At 51.0% G+C, this 16,892-nt stretch overlaps 1 protein-coding gene across 1 annotated transcript; it reads left to right on the top strand.

The window, feature by feature from the left end:
* Positions 1-1,265: 1,265 nt before the first annotated feature.
* LOC102044709 (corticotropin-releasing factor receptor 1) lies at positions 1,266-12,885 on the top strand. The gene is made up of 9 exons (XM_031063739.1): positions 1,266-1,275; positions 4,063-4,155; positions 4,634-4,787; positions 5,037-5,097; positions 6,447-6,519; positions 8,224-8,309; positions 9,694-9,829; positions 10,014-10,055; positions 10,712-12,885. Exons 2-9 carry the CDS (start codon positions 4,126-4,128, stop codon positions 10,850-10,852), a joined length of 723 nt encoding a protein of 240 aa, XP_030919599.1. The 5' UTR covers positions 1,266-1,275; positions 4,063-4,125; the 3' UTR covers positions 10,853-12,885.
* The last annotated feature ends 4,007 nt before the right edge of the window (positions 12,886-16,892 follow it).

Genomic DNA, 16,892 nt, shown 5'->3' with positions numbered 1-16,892 from the left:
CCAGGAGTGCTTTGGACTGAACTCAGCCTCTTCCAGCATCTCCTGCTCACCCGTTTCCTGCTTACCTTAGATTGTAGCATATGGATATTGTAGCCATTGTGCTTCCGACCTCACTGTGAGATGAGCCTGGAACATATTTAGCTACAGTACATGTTGTTCTAAATATACACAAATTATACATTAAAAAGCCTGCAATCTGGCCTACCTAATGCCTACATTAGCACACTTGTGTAGCTGGGAAAAGCACACAAATCCTTGAAATCTGAAATAGCAGCAGCTTTGGACTTTTCTACCCAGGAAAGACTGGAAGAGACCAATGGGAATGGCTGGGAAGGAGATTTTGCAGCCAGGAGGTGTGAGATGTTTGGAGAGACTTAGAACCAGACTGGACACACCACTGAGGAAGAGCAAGTCTGGCTTATTGCCTGCTGTGGGGCTGGATGCCAACATCATGGCTGAAGGAAGGAGCAGGGCTGGGAAACCAGAGCCAGGAGACTTAGAAGCCACGTCTAAAACTGAGCTTAGCCAGTAGTTTAGTAGTTTACTGGCTTAGCCAGTAGTTTTAGACAGGACCAGAGTAATATTTACTGTAGGATACGAGATTACAATTGTTAAAGTTGCTAAGGCTTATGCTCACCAGAAGGCCCTGTGGGAAAGGCACAGCCGCAGGCCGGATGGGTGGAAGTTGGTTGTGGGGTGAGAGGCAGTTATGAGTGAGGAGAGAGTCAGCTGAGTGACAGCTCAGAGTGAGGTTGTGATTGGCTGGAGGAACACGTGGGCAGTGTATGAGCGGGAAGCTGATTGGCTGGAGGAATGCGGGGCAATGCATGAGCAAGAGCTGATTGGGTGATAGGATGTGTGGACAGCAGCGCTGCAGCTGAGCCAGCCAATGGGTGCCATCTTTCTGTTAAGTTCTGTTAGACCTCGGTTTGGTTTCAGTTATGTCAGGTAGAGATTAAAGGTATAAAAAGGGGCCAATTTTTGCAAAAAGGGCATCTCATTTCATAAGGGGGTCTGTGTCACTTTGTCCCCACTGCTACAAGTCATGGCCATGATGATTCAACCAACCCTTGCAAGTCTTGCACAGGCCCCATCTGGTGTCTGCCATGAGGGTTTTCTGGGGGCTGAGCTTGTGGTAACCCACCAGCTGATGCAGCAGCCCCTGCTCTCCAGGCAAATCCTGACCTTTCAACAGCCTGGAAGTGGCACATGGTGGCCCATAGACCTCTGCTAACCCTGTGCACTTTGTCCTTGCAGGTCCCCAGTGCAACGCCTCAGTGGACCTGATCGGCACATGCTGGCCCCGCAGCGCCGTGGGACAGCTGGTGGCTCGGCCCTGCCCCGAGTACTTCTATGGCGTGCGGTACAACACCACCAGTAAGAGGGGCAGCACTGCTGGGGACACGGCAGGCGAGGGTGCTGGGACGCAAGTGACAGTACACATCTGGGAACAAAGCTCATCAACCATAAAGAAAACAGTGCCTCAGGCCCTGGATTTCAGGGAGGGTTGTTTCAGAGAAGCAGCTTTATAAGCAGGTCCTGAGAGGAGGAGAGGGTCGATGTCCCCATCTTGGGGACACAGGCAGAGGAGTAATCCTGCCCTGCACTTGGAGGTGCTACAGGGGCCTGAAGCTTCCAGCTGAGCAAAGACTGAACATCCTCCCTTCCTTGCACAGGTGGTTGCACTGTCACTGCCAGGGACACGCTGGGAGTAGAGGATGTAGCGATATGAAAAGTGCCCAAAGTCGTTCCTAGCGTAAGGTTGAGTTTCTAACCACCCAAGTGCTGCTTTTGATGAAAGAAACACCTTGCTTCTCACAAAAAACATAGATTTTTCCATCCTGCACATTCTTGCAGGCATGGAGGATGGCACAGACACACAGCTCCGGCTTTGTGGTGTCTCCTGTGCTGCTATAGGAGCCTCTCTGCATTAATCACAACTTGATCCTGTCTCTGACCCCTTCCCACCCCATCACCCTGACGAGGCTCACAGCCTCCTATAATGGTAGCCTGGTCTCACCCCAGTGCTAGCATTGCCCCACTGCTGACATCAATGACAGACTCTCTGGGGTGCCTGGGCCATTCCTTCCTAGTCAGCCTTGACACCTACTGTCCTTGCTGGGAGGCAAAAAAGCTCCTAATTCAGGGAGAGAAGTGAAACTTATGCTGCCATCTCAGCAGAGAGCCTGGGCTGGCACATGATCACCCAAGCAAACAGCAGAATGAAAGAGAAGAACTGGTGCTGCTTCCACTGCATCCCTGTGTGTGGTGAGGAGGTGTTGGGGTCCCCCAGTGCCAAGGGCAGAGCTGGTGCAGACCCAAAGCTCTTGAGCGGGTCTGAAATATTCCAAGGATTTTGGTTCTGCAGTTGTGACCAAGGCAGTAGCTGAGCTGCCTTCAAAGCAGAAGATGCCAGGCCTGGCCTGATGCCAATGCCCTGCATTAGTGACAGTCAGGTCACATGCCTGTGCCTGTCCCCATGCTCTGTTAACCCTTGGATGGGCATCCTCTCTTTCAGATAATGGGTACAGGGAATGCCTTGCGAACGGGAGCTGGGCAGCACGTGTCAACTACTCCCAGTGCCAGGAGATCCTCAGTGAAGAGGTAGGAGCCTGGGAGCCCCTGGGCTCTTGGCAGGAGTGCAAGAGACAAATGATGGAGCTTTGAAAGGCAACAGCATCCAGGCCAGGAATGGCTCATGGGAGCTGAGGGCTGAGCATGCAGCAACATTCCAGTGATAAAGTTGGCATGTGGCAATTATGACCCCTTCTTGATTTGCATTTTTATTCCCCATCAGACATAAAGCCATGCCTGTTTCCATCCCCATTAAAAACCCAAGAGGATTGGCAGGGTGAGGTCCCCAGGGCCTCTGGGTACAGATCAGCCCTGTCACTTTCCTGCAGCTCCCTCCTGACACTCAGTGAAAACCCCATTCTTCCCTGCTGGCAGTGAAATAAAGGAGATATTTAGGAAGCTGAAAGAGATACAAAAATGGGGATCAAGCCCCTGAGCAGATCAAGCCACCCCTTGAAGCAGAGAAGAGATATGAGTTTTTCATTTGCAGTTGATATCAACTCTGGTATTTAAAATGCTGATATCTCTTGCCATGAACGTTTTTTTCACTCATTTAATTGCTTATTTACTGTTTGGATGAGTGCCTAAGAGCAGGAGTGATCAATTAATTCAATTATCACTCACACTTTCCTCTGTCCAGATTCATCCTAGCCTCTCAGTTGCCCCCAGGGCAATGGGGGATGAACTGAGATACAAGATTCCAGTGAGCTCAACTAAGTTCCAGCAGTGTTTCCTCAGAGGAGGTGTTGGGATGTCACTGCATTGAGCTGTCCTGTGAGCTGCTCTGGTACAAGTGAGATGTGAACCCAGGCTGGTGCCTCTCCTTCTCACATTAGCCCCATCTCCTTCCATTCCCACTGTCCTGTCCCAGGGTGAGCTCCCATTGCTTCCTGAAAAAGGGCCCAGAATTTGAGGTGCAGCTGCCAAAGGTGATGTGGTGGAGGAGGTGGGTATGTGCTAGTACCAGGGCTGCTGTTGACCCTCTGCCCATCTCTCCCACTCCCAGAAGAAGAGCAAGCTGCACTACCACATTGCTGTCATCATCAACTACCTGGGCCACTGTGTTTCGCTGGGGGCCCTCCTCGTGGCCTTTGTCCTCTTCATGCGCCTGCGGTGAGTAACAAACCTGCTGCCGTGTTGCTGCAAGGTCATCTCAGGCAGGGATGGACCCAGCTCCTCTGCTTTGCCATCTACTCTGCCACAGCCATTGCCCTCCAGGCTGGAGGGATCCTGCCTATCTCGGGGTTGTTTTTCTTTTGCTGCTATTTTAAAGCATCTAGTTACAGAGGCAGAGGCACCTCCTTGGTGCCTTCCACCTCCTGGTCTTCTTCATGCCCCCCTCACCCAGGGCATGGTCTCAGCAGGTCACCCTTGGGGTTTCAACACAGACACTCAGCTGCACAAACAGGACTGTCCCCAATCCCCCTGCTCTGATGGTGCCTTGTTCCACCCCTCTCCAGGAGCATCCGGTGCCTGAGAAACATCATCCACTGGAACCTGATCACAGCCTTCATCCTACGCAATGCCACATGGTTCGTGGTGCAGCTCACCATGAACCCAGAGGTGCATGAGAGCAACGTGGTAGGTGCAGCTCTTCCAGGCTGAGCCCAGTCCTGAGCAGCTGGGGGGTGTGAGGACGCGGGAGATCACAGAAACACGAAGTGGTTTGGGGCTGAAGGGACCTTAAGGATCATTTAGTTCCAGCCTTCCTGCCATGGGGCACCTTCACTATCCCAGGTTGCTCCAAGCCCCATCCAACCTGGCCTTGGACACTTCCAGGGATGAAGCAGCCACAGCTTCTCTAGGCAACCCGTCCTAGGGCCTCACCACCTTGCCAGGGAAGAATTTCTTCCCTAAACCTGCTCTCCTTCAGGTTGAAGTCACTAAAATGTGGCTACAAAAGCAACTTCAGAAAACAAATAGGGTTGGCTGGTGGCTGGCAGGCACGCCATATGTATGAGAAACATGGGTTTGATTGCTCTGCCAGGGTCTGTGCTGCTCCGTGCATCGATTGCACCACTGTGACACAGAGCTCGACAGGCTCCACATCTCCTGACAGGTTTGGTGCCGCTTGGTCACTGCTGCCTACAATTACTTCCATGTCACCAACTTTTTCTGGATGTTCGGCGAGGGTTGCTACCTGCACACGGCCATCGTGCTCACGTACTCCACGGACAAGCTCCGCAAGTGGATGTTCATCTGCATCGGCTGGTGTGAGTGCCAGCCTTCCCCTCACCCAGCAGTACCCAGGGTTTAGTGATGGCTGATGCCCCCTCCAGCCTCTGCTCCAGCTCTTCTTGCACTCAAAGAGCTGCAAAAAGGGTGCCAGGAGCAGGAGGATGGATACTTGATTTGCATGGACACCTCATCTCACTGGGTGGTTTTTGTGTGAGAAAACCCCTGTTACGGTGTGGTTTTGTGGCTACCTTGCACCTCTGAGACTCATCTGTGTTCCCCTGCAGGTATTCCCTTTCCCATCATCGTGGCCTGGGCCATTGGAAAGCTCTACTACGACAATGAGAAGTGAGCCTGATTGCTCTTACCCTCTATTCTTCTTTCTATCCCAAATCCTCAGGTATCAGTTGTGTTAGGAATTCTGTCAGGGAGGAAAAAAAGGATAATGTTCTTCTGTTCCTTCTTTTATCCCACCTTTCACCTCTCTGCAGCACAAGCCCTGCCCCTGCTGGTTTCCCCTCAAAAGGCAAATGCGATTTTCAAGGGGAAAACGATATTATACCAGATTTCCTATAATAGGTTTGCTAAAGGGAGCTGGGTTTTAACCAGCAGAGATCTAAATTACCCCCACCTGAGCCATTTTCACAGGCACCTGCTGATGAAGGTCTTAACAGGTACCTGAGAGTTCATCCCAGAGTGGGAAGTTGAAAGGAGCCTGTTGAGATGAATGGCAGCTTGTTCTGTTTTCCAGAGGTAATTTTCCCTGCTGACTGCAGAAGTCCCATGCTACTCACACAGGCACTGATTGAACAACCCTGACAAGGTGCTCCCAGGACAGGGATACACCTGAGTGAGCTCCTGCACAGCTTGCTGAGGACAGAGCTGACCCAGACCTGTGTGTGAGGTTATGGAAAATCATGGAATATCCTGAGCTGGAAGGAACCCACAAGGAACATCGAGTCTGAGTCCTGGCTCTGCACAGACACCCCAACAATCCCACCCTGTGCATCCGTGAGAGCATTGCCCAGAAGCTCCTGGAGCTCTGGCAGCCTCGGGGCTGTAACCATTTCCTGGGGATCCTGTTCACTGCCCAAGCACCCTCTGGGGGAAGAACTTTTCCTGATATCCATCCCAAATTCCCCTGTGACACAACCTCAGACCATTTCCTTTGGTCCTACCCCTGTCACAGGGAGGAGAGATGGGGGCTCCCCCTGGGGAGGAGCTGCAGCCCCTGATGAAGTCTAAATTCAGTCACCTCTGCCCCAGCTGAACATTCCAAGTGTCCTTAGTTGCTTCTCATGTGGCCCCTCCAGACTGCTCCCCATCTTCATGTCCCTCCTTTGGATGCTCTCTAATGGCTTCAGATCTTTCTTACATTGTTGTGCCCAAAACTGCCCCCAGGATGCAAGGTGAGGCTGCCCCCATGCAGAACAGGGTGGGGACAGTCACCTCCTCTGTGAGGAGGGTGTCCCTGCTTGTCCTGCAATAACCAGCTCCCACATCCATATGGGGCCCATAAACACTCCCACAAGTCACATGCACCTCCTTTTACTGAGTTCCCAGGAAAGCTATTTCACAATGGCTGCAACAGTTTGAGTTTTAGTGCTTTCACCTCACAGACAGCGACTTACAGAGATTGTGCAAGGACAGGAGTCTATCCAGGTCACTCCCATGTCAGGCTTGTCCTTGCCTTGCAGGTGCTGGTTTGGGAAGCGAGCAGGTGTTTATACTGACTACATTTACCAAGGCCCCATGATCCTGGTGCTTCTGGTAAGAGGAAAGTGACTTTTTGTGTGCAGCTGGGTCACAGCTGCTTCTGTACAGGGTATTGCCCCCTCCTTTAGCTTCACTCTGCTGGGGCTGGTTCTGCTGCCCCACAGCAGCACTGCCCCTCACACAAACTGCCCCTTGAGCAATTTTGGTCTTGGGCTGGGCTGCAGAAGGAGCCTGGAAACCTCACTCTGACAGGGGTGTCCCATCACCAGCCTCCAACATGCATCAGTAGATCCCTCCATCCTTGCCATGGCATTATTTGGGTGTGGGTGGATGCTTTGCCAAGCATTTGCAGAACCTGGGATCCTTGACTCCATTACCTGATCCTGATTCCACCTCTCTGTTCCTGGTCCCCAGCTGAGTAGCTGTGCTTGATCCAAGGGTCACATGGATGGGGCTTTGTCTTTTGGGGAGGGACAAAGAAGAGCAGAGGTGGCAGGTCACAAGCTGGGGGTCCAACCTGTGTTTGCAGAGGGAAAGTCATGCACGAAGTCCCAAAACTATTCCTTCCTCCTTGGCCAATGCTGAGAAAACTCAAGGAAGTAAAAATCACTGACATTATGGAATAATTGATCCTGCTTCCCATTTCTTAGCCTGACAGGGAGCCAGGCCACTACTAAGTCCTGTCAATTGTGCTCAGCTCCAAAGACTACTTCCCATTCCCTCATTAGCAATTTGGCGGCCAAGAGAGCAACCAGGCAGACCCTGGATGTAATGGCATCCACTCTACCTTAGATTCTTCCTCTCCCTCTGCTTTTTCACTTTCAGCCATTCGTCTAGCACTTGTCCTTCCTTGGCAATCTCCTGGCATGCCCTGCTGCCCTGATCACCTAACCAAACTCCTAAATCTTGTTAGTGAAGTGTTTTTTAGAAAGGCAGACATCCTCTCATGGTGCATGGAAGGCAATAGCTTAGGTTCAAGAGGAACATTCCCATTTCCGCTGGTCTCCCTTCCCCCCCGCCCACTGCAGAGGAAGTGGGAGGAAATACTGAAAAACTTGTCTCTGTCCCTCTGTGAGCCTCTCAGGAACCCCCAGCCAGTCCCGAGTCAGCAGACACCAGGGGGGCAGCCCCGACACGGCCGACAGCGGGGAGACACTCTCCCATGCCCCGAGGGTACTGAGGGCACCTGGGCTGGTCACCTTTGCAGCAGGAGAGACACCAGAGACATGGGTAGATTATAAAGGGCCGACTCTTAGCAGGGGTTAATCCAAGGTTTTTTTCTAGGAGTCCCAAAGGAGCCCCTACACCTCAGGGGGCTCCTGCCGAGAGCCCCGGGAGATGTGCCAAGGTTACATTTAAAGGGAGGTGGAAACCCAAAGTAGATAACATTTTACTGACCAATAAGTGACCCTGAGGGATGGGTACTGGGGGAGAGACATTTAGGACAGCGTATGGGGCAAGGCTTGGGGGGCTGACCCCTGGCCTCTGGCTAATCACTCGAGGACCTGGACCGAAGCTTCTGGATGGAGGGGATGTGATGCTGAGTGATGGACAGAGAGCCAGGGTGGGGGTTTGGGGATGATCTCGTCCAGGGAGAGGGATTACACAGGCAAAGGGACGGGGGTACAGTCTGGGATAAACCATTTGGGAAAAATATGGGGATACAAGACAAACTACTTCAAAGTATTACAAAGTATAAAAACACACTACAACAAATACTGAGGGAGCAGACACTAAGCAGTGACCCTGTTCCTCCAGATCAACTTCATCTTTCTATTCAACATTGTCCGAATCCTCATGACAAAGCTCCGAGCTTCAACCACGTCAGAGACAATCCAGTACAGGTAAGAGCATGAGCGACCCTGCTGGAAGCCAACCTGGGAACTGGGTTCTCTCATGATTAGTGGGGATGGGAACAGCCCTGTTAGCCGGGCAGCAAGGGGATGGGAGCATGGAGAGACACCTAAGAGCACCTCAAATGCTCTTTGGAGGCACATGGTCATTAAATCTGGCCAGGGAGAGCCTTGTGATGTAGAGTGTGGATGGCTGTTTCTGCCTTTGAAGTGAACTCTTGGGATTTGAGTCTCTTTTCAAAAGCCTGTTCTGGTGGGACCTGATGAGCTCTCCAGGCTGGGAGCTGCAAATCCTGGCATGGAGGTGAGAATTAAATCACTGCTTGACAGAAAAGCAAAAGCTGAGGAAGCTGATGAATCGATGCCACCTCAACACCTCCTTGTAAAGAAGAAGACGGTACTCCCACAGCACAAGGCAGGAAGATTTAACCCCTCCTTGCCTGTTGGGGAATATTTTGCAGTAAGCGGTGCATAGTCAGAGCAGCGCCCCAGAGTACCTGGGATAGAAGACACTTTGGGCTTCATCATTGCCTTTGTCTGGATCATTTTGTGGGCAGGAATTGGGGAAACTCATGGTGTGCTGGGTCAAGAGAAGCTGTTTTGAGGTGGAGGGTGGCTTTTTCAGCTGAGAAAGGAAAAATTCTGGTTCTATTATTGGGAAAGCTGCACCAGTGAATGTGAATGTACTGTGCTGTAGTTTTCCATCTCCTGTCCTTGGCTCCCTCCAGCTCCTCCATGTTATCCGCCCATTTGTGTCAGGGACTGTTCTCTCCTCTAAATCAGAGATGCAAAACAGGTCCCAATCCCCCTCCCTGCCCAGCTCAGACCCTCCAGGGATGACCATCTACTGTTGGAATTTGTCCATTAACAGGATTTTTAAGCAAAAAGTGATGACTTGGCATTGTTCTTGTCCCCTGATCCAAAGGAACGAGGTGCCAAGCCCCAACCCTTCCAAAACTCTCTGTATCAGCACTATAACTTTTCACAAACTGTACTTGTAATTTCATCAAGATATCAAATTAATTACCTGAGATAAGGTTTTCACAAACTCGTGTTGAAGGGTGTAAGTTATTATACCTTCCTTAATTCCTTTTTATTTCAGCTGTAGATCAGCCAAGCAATCATTCCATGCCAGCTCAAGGTCAGGCCTCTGCTCTCCACTGCTCTTTTCTGGGTGGAGAAGTGGAGCAGGGGCCCAGTGCTCAAACCAGCCCAGTCCCTTGGGAACTGCACTGGAAAACCAATGCTCCCCTACTCACTGGTTTTCATGTCCCAGCAGACCACTCCAAACCATGCTGGTGCTGGGAGTGGGATGGGCAGAGGCCTTGTGCCCAGGGCTGCACTGTAGCAGCTCAGGTCCCTGTTTTATCCCTAGGAAAGCAGTCAAGGCCACACTGGTGCTGCTGCCCTTGCTGGGGATCACCTACATGCTGTTCTTTGTCAACCCTGGGGAGGATGAGATCTCCAGGATAGTCTTCATCTACTTCAACTCCTTTCTGGAGTCTTTCCAGGTAATGGTCCTTCACACTGGCTCCCATCCCAGTCCTCTCACCAAGGAGGAGCCCATCCTGGCTGATGCCTTCTCCCGCTTCTGCCCCTTCCCAAAACCAGACATCCCCAAACCCCAGAGCTGTTCCAAAGCTCCTGGCTCAGGGGTACCTGTTTGCTGTGATTCTGCTGCTTGTCTCCTTCCAGGGCTTCTTCGTCTCTGTCTTCTACTGCTTCCTGAACAGCGAGGTGAGCACAATGGGCTGGGGTTTTTTGTGGGGGTCTACACCCTTCCTTGCAAGCAGACAAGCTCAGCATAAGGCTCTACTGCTGCCCAGGGCTTGGAGGGTGCTAGTCCCTAATTCTTCATCTGAAGGTCTTTGGTGATCAAAATTGGCGCTTCACCTCCAGCCGCAGGTACATCTGCAGCCCCAGATTTTGCCCAGACAGGAATGGCTGCTGTCTGTCTCCTCCTCTGGAGGAGGAAAATCCACCCCCAAGAACAGATGCTCTCATGGTGCACCTGTGTGATTTGGTGCAGCAGAGCCAAGGGCCCTCCCCATCCCAGGGAAATCCTTCCCCAGGGTGAGCCCCATACACATGTGGATTGCACATGGATGAGGATATCTCCCAGGCTCTGCCCCAAAACACAAACAGCAGAAAGCAAAGGAGCTGAGAGTAGAAGTGAATCCTGGGCCAGATATTTGGGCAGCTCTTTCCCCTGCTCTTTCCAAATGCTCCCACACCTTTGTTGACTCAGGAAAGTTTACCCTGCATGAATCTGTTTTGTTAGCAAATCACATCTCATGAATCCATTTTTGGCTGGAGGACTGAGGAGAAGGATGGCTGGTGGCTCTGCACAGCCTCTGTGTGATGCCCAAATGTCCCTCATTGATCCCGCCCAGGTGCGATCGGCCGTGCGGAAGCGCTGGCACCGGTGGCAGGACAAGCACTCCATCCGTGCCCGTGTGGCAAGGGCCATGTCCATCCCCACCTCCCCCACGCGTGTCAGCTTCCACAGCATCAAGCAATCCACGGCTGTCTGAGCCAGGAGTGAGAGGCTGACCGGGAGCTGACATCCCCACTGCTATGGGGAGCCCCTGGAGGGGGGCACGGCACAGGAGCAGGCCCCAGCCCCCCAAGAAGAGCATGAACTCACTCGGTCATGGGACACCTGCACAGCTCCTGCCCCATGTGCTGGGCAGGCCTGGAGGACAGGACCGGACAGCCGAGGTGCTGCTTTGTCATCTCCCTGGCAGCTGTGTGACCTGCTGGTATGGCAGAAACAGCCAGAAGGACCTGGAGAGGTTGCAGCAGCTCTCTGCCAGCTCCATCCTGGGCATAATGTCTCGGGGTTTGGGCATGATTTATCAGGTTTGCCTGCTTTGAGGTGACAGGAAACCAGGACATTGCTGGGACAGTTTATGGGGCTAATTCTCTGGGAAGCTGGGTCAGCCTTCCAGTGAGCACATGGAATGCTAGAATGTTGCTGGTGGGTGGGGAGCCCTCTAGAGGAGCCAAAGTCCTATGTGTTGGAAAGGGATGGATGGAGAGCCCCAGAGTGATTGTAGACGTTGCTTCATGTGGCTGTGTTTTTGTAGCACTGGGCTTGAGTCCTTCCTCTGTCTCTTGCTGTGTCTCCTGGTGTTCTGTAACTGCTGCTTGGTCTGACTAGGTCATTTCTCATCTTGACACCAAAGGTGGGATAAAGCAGTGGGGAAGGAGAGGGGAGGTAACTCCCCCTGCCATAGGGATGGGTCCTAGGGGCTCTGAACAGCCACACAGAGTTGGCTGCTGTTACCTGGGCAGGTGGGCCCAGTGCCAAAGCTGCTCCTTGCTCTTGTGCAGAGGATGGGACCAAACCATCCCCATGTTGGGGTTAAGTGCCTTGGAGGAGCAGCAGCCTCCTTTCCTCCCTTCCCTCCCTTCCTATATCCCTCCCCATTCTGGGGACTCCAGATTGTCCCCAGTTCCCCCTCTTTCATTGCCCTCTTTCATGTAGTCACCAGAAGCAGCTGAGCAAAGGAGTGGATTTGCCCTGACCTCTTTGGAGCCACCTTTTACTTGTCCCATAAAAGGTCTGGGGATGCCCAGGCAGGAGACAGATTACAGTAGGTTTATGGGCTGCCTGCCCTCTGCATCCCAGGGATTTTGCCAGTGGGGCCATACAGGGTCTGGTGTGAGCCCCTTCACACTTCTGTGCCTCAGTTTTCCCAATATAAAGAACAGGCATAAATGTTTCCTGCCATGGGGAGATTTAAGCATCTTTGAAATTGCAGTATTTTGTGATTTCCTCAGGATACACCACCAGAAAGGAATAAAATCTTGCATCTTTTTATTTAAAGAGAAGCATAGGGAAAATCCTCTGGGTTCTTTCTTCAAACATTTGTGAAATTTAGTAGTTTAGAGCAAATTCCTCCCATTTCCCTCCCATTTTGATTTTCTACCTGCATGTCTACAGTGCAGCAAAACTGGAAATATCCCATTGACTCCAATAATCTGCTGGGAACAGCAAGAGTTCCCAGTATGACACAGTGACCACAACAAGGACCATACACATAGAGCACATTTCAGTCTTTGTTCAAGTTCAGCCACTGCCAACAGCCCCCAGAACTGCCCCTTCTTCAAAATATGGGTGTGAAAAATACCCCTGGAGTTATGCAGTGGGAAAAGTGGCAGCTTCCAGCTCTATGGACACTTTCTGCTGGTGCCCTACAAGCAGTAGACTTGCGTCTTCTGTGTCATGGTTTCTCTGTTAGGCACTTCCGCAGGAGCTAATAATGATCTGCTGGAAATGGAGAAGGGGAAATGTCCCAGAGAGCTTTTTTCCTCATCCCTGCAAGTGATGTTGCCAAAAAATGATGTTCAACTTGGATTTTTCTAAAGTGGGGTCTTTTGGTGGAAAGAAGCTGGAAACTGAAAAGCCAAAGAAAGAAACCCAAACAGAAGCGTCTGTGTTCACGTCACTGTTTTTCCCCTCTCCTCTTGGTGGTCTGCTCCAACTGATGTGACATTGCTTTCTGTAGCTGGAGTGTGTATTCTCAGTCTTGTTTGATTAAAAATACTTTAATTCCTCTTACAAGGACTTTTGGAGCATGTTTATCTTTTGGAAAAAACAACCCTGGCATGGCCCCTCCCCAGTTTCCATGGGATCATCCTCACACTGCAGTGGGCTCAGCATCCCAATGGTCCAGAGGCTCCTTTGTCTCCTTTCTACCCCAACTCCATGTGCCCAGAGCATGGAGGTGGCTCTCCACAAAGGTATCTACACCATCTCATCCAAGAGAATCCCACACAGGTTTTCCAGACAAGTACCATCAGGGCTGGAAAAAGTCCTCCACGTTTTCCCCCTTGCCAGGTGAGCTAATACAGAATAAAAATGTAACATGCTTCGCAGCAGGAGGGAGGGCCAATTAAACTCGACTTTCATTTCATACATCAATGTTTACAAGTGAAATTCAGACAGAAACAGATTTCTGGTCAAGCTCTTCTGATGCAGAATTAATTTGTTCATCACACAGAGCCTTGGAGAGCACTGTAATTTAGTAAGCACCATGCACATAAATAATAATTACGGGTTCCTGCTGATTACATGATTGTATTTAAACTTATCAAGTAACTCTGAGAATAATGACCTGCCAATCCCATGCCCTTGACAAGGCTGAAGCCTCTTGGGATCTTCCTGTGTTAACCCTTTATGTTATCCTGGTACCTTTCTGGGCTGGGTAAAGCAAAACAGCACTCCAAGGATGGGATCTCATGGTACTGTGGGATATCCCAGTGGGATGATGCACAGGAGCTTCTCCAGCACAGTGAGATGTATTTTTCTTTAGTTTATTTGGTTGACACATTAAACCCACCATGGAAGTTGCCAGTCCTGGAGTCACTTCCCACCCTCAGGCCCACCACCTGGGATCAAAGTTTGGGTGCCCTGAGATACATCCCCAGCAAACCCCAGCAATGGAGAAAACCTGCCCTCCAGAGCCTGAATGGAGGCAGAGGGAAGCTCATGATCCTGATTCCCTGTGGAGGATCTGCGCCTTCATTCCACCTTCCAATTAGGCTGCTCTGTGCAAATATGCCCACTGCCAGAGCCAGGACTCCCAGTTCCATGGCATGTAAATCAATGGGTTTATGGCTGGTATTTAAAGCAAAGCTGGGCTGTCATTCCCCTTCCTCAAACAACACATATCTGTCTGGTGGTCCACAGCTTTGGACCATTCCTGAATGTTGAGCCCTGCTGTACCTTCCTAGGCAGGTAAGGACTTTGGAAAGGGTGGGAGGCTGGGAGGGAGAGGAAATCTCATGGCAGTTTTACAGCCCAGTGAGTTCAGTTGTGGCTTTCATCACTGTCTGCCCCAGGATGCCTCTCATCTGTGATATGTTGTCCTTTGAGCACTGCTAAACTCCCAAATAAATATTTCATCCTTTAATTCCAATGCCCCCCTCCTTCACTGCTCTCTCCAACCTTGAGCCTCACGCTGATATTTGTCACCACAGTTGCAGTTCAATGGCTCTCAGACACACGTGGTGGTGGTAGGAGACAGGCAGCTCTGCCACCCTCATGAAAATTTCAAAGGGACATATTTTTCCAATTTGGAGGAAAAGTAAAGATCAGAGACACAAGTGATTCCATGGGAGAGCTCATCTGTTCAGCCACCAAGAGAATCCTTGAGGAGCCCTTGGGCTATACTGAAGGCAGCAGAGGTGTGTGATCACACAGCCTGCTGAATTGGCACCTGCACAGAGCAGGGATGGGTTAATCCCACAACCAGGAATTTGTATGCTCACCCACAGCTGAGTCCATCCTCCCAGCTGGTGCCCTCATCCAGAGGGATTTGCACCAAGGACTGTCCAGGTTTTCCTGGTTTGCTTGGAAATAGTTGCAGTCCCCAACCACCTGCTCCCAGGAGAGCCTCTGCAAGCACGATGGCTGAGATCCCTGGCCCTGCCCTCCTCCCTGTCAGGCAAAATTTTCCATGGGAAAGTTACCTTTAGGCTGCTGAAATCTGTTGCTGAGCCTCCTGCTTAGTGTGGAAACTGAGGCACAGATTTGCCATGGATTTTGGGAAATACTGATCTCTGCTGGCTGAGCTCCATCCTGACAGGCACCTCTGCTGCAGAGCATCCTCTAGCCCCAGAGCACCCTCCGTCCAGGTCTGAGACCTGTTTCAGGAGACATCAGTGTGAAGCAGGCTTGGGACCCTCCTCAGCAGCCCAGAGCCTCCTTCTGCCCCAAGGAAATGTCCCCAGCACCCCACCCTGACCCAGCCAATCTCACCAAACATGATTGCTGTCTGTTCTGAGCTTCTACTTCCATCCAGCTGGCTAATGTATCCAGGTGCACTGCCAGACCCTAATTTGGGTGCAGCAGGAGAAGGGTCACAACTTCCCTCACTCAGCACTGTTCCCACAGGGCCAGTACCCCGTGGGCCCGATGCAGATGCTTGAGATCCAGATGTCCATGTCCGGTCCTTGGCTGTTTCATTTTCTGCCTCCCCATTTTTCATAGAGAAAAAATTACCAAGGACCTGTCCCTGCCTGCCCTTCTCAGCATGGTGTTGGTGACATGGCTGTCAAAGCCCAGCCAGCAAAAAGTCTTTGGGGTTTGTGTGCTGAGTGTGGCTGACCTCCAAACACAAGGTGTCAGAGCCCCTGGCTCAGTCCCAAAGGATCTTCTCTGACTGCCAGGAACTATCAACATCTCTCTCCTTCCAGAAGGATGTCAGCTTTGTTTGGGATGAAACCAGCCTTTGGAAGAGCAGATGATCCACTGATGCTGCAACCAGGAGGGGCTCCTGCCCCGTGCTTGCAGCTCTGGGCGTGCCAGGTGAGGTCTTGGAGGGTGGATGAGGCTCTTCCTGCAGTGGGATGGCTGCAGAGTCCCAAGGAGCTGGTGGCTCTGAAGAATCCTGTGGGGATGTGAAATATGGGGCAAAAAGGGTAGCCCTGGGTTAAGCACTTCCAATAATCCCAAAAGCAGAGGAACAATTATTGGCACAGCAGGAGCCAGAGACCTGGAGAAACACAAACACAGGAAACTGCAGCCTAAGAATGAAACACAAGCACAGAAGCAGGATCTTAGTACAAGTCAGGAAAAAGCAGTGTGATTCTGTCAGCTAATTCAAAAGGAAAACAGGATAAGATATTCAGGAAAAGCCTTGGATTATAGGCAAGAATAATTGCATCCTGACTGGAGTTTGAGTGACACTCCATCCACCCAAGTCAGAGTAATAGAAATGCTCATATTTCTGATTAAAATTATTTGGGGGGCTAAGGGGAGCCATATTTAATGCATTAATGTGGTTAAGGTGTGTTTAGAGGCTGCACATTGAATAATAATAAATAAGCACATAAAGTAGACTTTTTTTTCCTCTGGGGAATGTCCTGCGCCATTTGTATGCAGGGAGTGCTTTCCATGCAGGGAGTGCTGTGTCCAGCTCTGGAGACCCCAAGAAAGAAAGGACATGGAACCTTCTGCAGTGATTCCAGAGGCCACAGAGATGCTCCTCTACTCTGGGGACGTGCAAGAAGAACTGGGGTTGTTCATCTGGAGAAGGTTCCAGGCAGACTTTAGAGCCCCTTCAGGTGCCCAAAGGGGCTCCAAGAGAGCTGGAGAGGGACTTTGGACAAGGGCCTAGAGTACCAGGAAAAGGGAGAATGGCTTTTCACTGGCAGAATTGAAGTTTGACACATAAATCACAAACTGGATCAAAGTGCATCTCGCCCACTTCGGGAGCAACCCCACTGCTTCCACCCAGGATCGGGTGCTCCCAACATAACTGAGTCCACATTGATGCTGGTTCACAGCTCCTTAGCAAAACTTTGATCAGCTTCCTTGTTTCCTTGGTCAGGAGGGTTCTAACTCCTTTTCTCCTTGTTGGTAGCCCTTGCACACAAACCCAACTTTAAAAGGGATAATTCCACATATTTTAATTTAGATCAGTTTACAAAGGCCTCATTCATCTCTTTTGACCCTCAGGGTAAAACTTTAGTCTTAAATAATTAATTCTGCTTGGTTGGGTTTGTTTTTTTCCAAAGGAGATATATTTCCTGCTGCTAAATTTCCCACCTGTGTGTAATTCC

The sequence above is a fragment of the Geospiza fortis genome, unplaced genomic scaffold (genome assembly GCF_000277835.1).
Source record: "Geospiza fortis unplaced genomic scaffold, GeoFor_1.0 scaffold218, whole genome shotgun sequence".
Lineage (NCBI taxonomy): Eukaryota > Metazoa > Chordata > Aves > Passeriformes > Thraupidae > Geospiza > Geospiza fortis.
The sequence above is the reverse complement of the archived record's forward strand: the minus strand, read 5'-3'. Positions and strand labels throughout refer to the sequence as shown.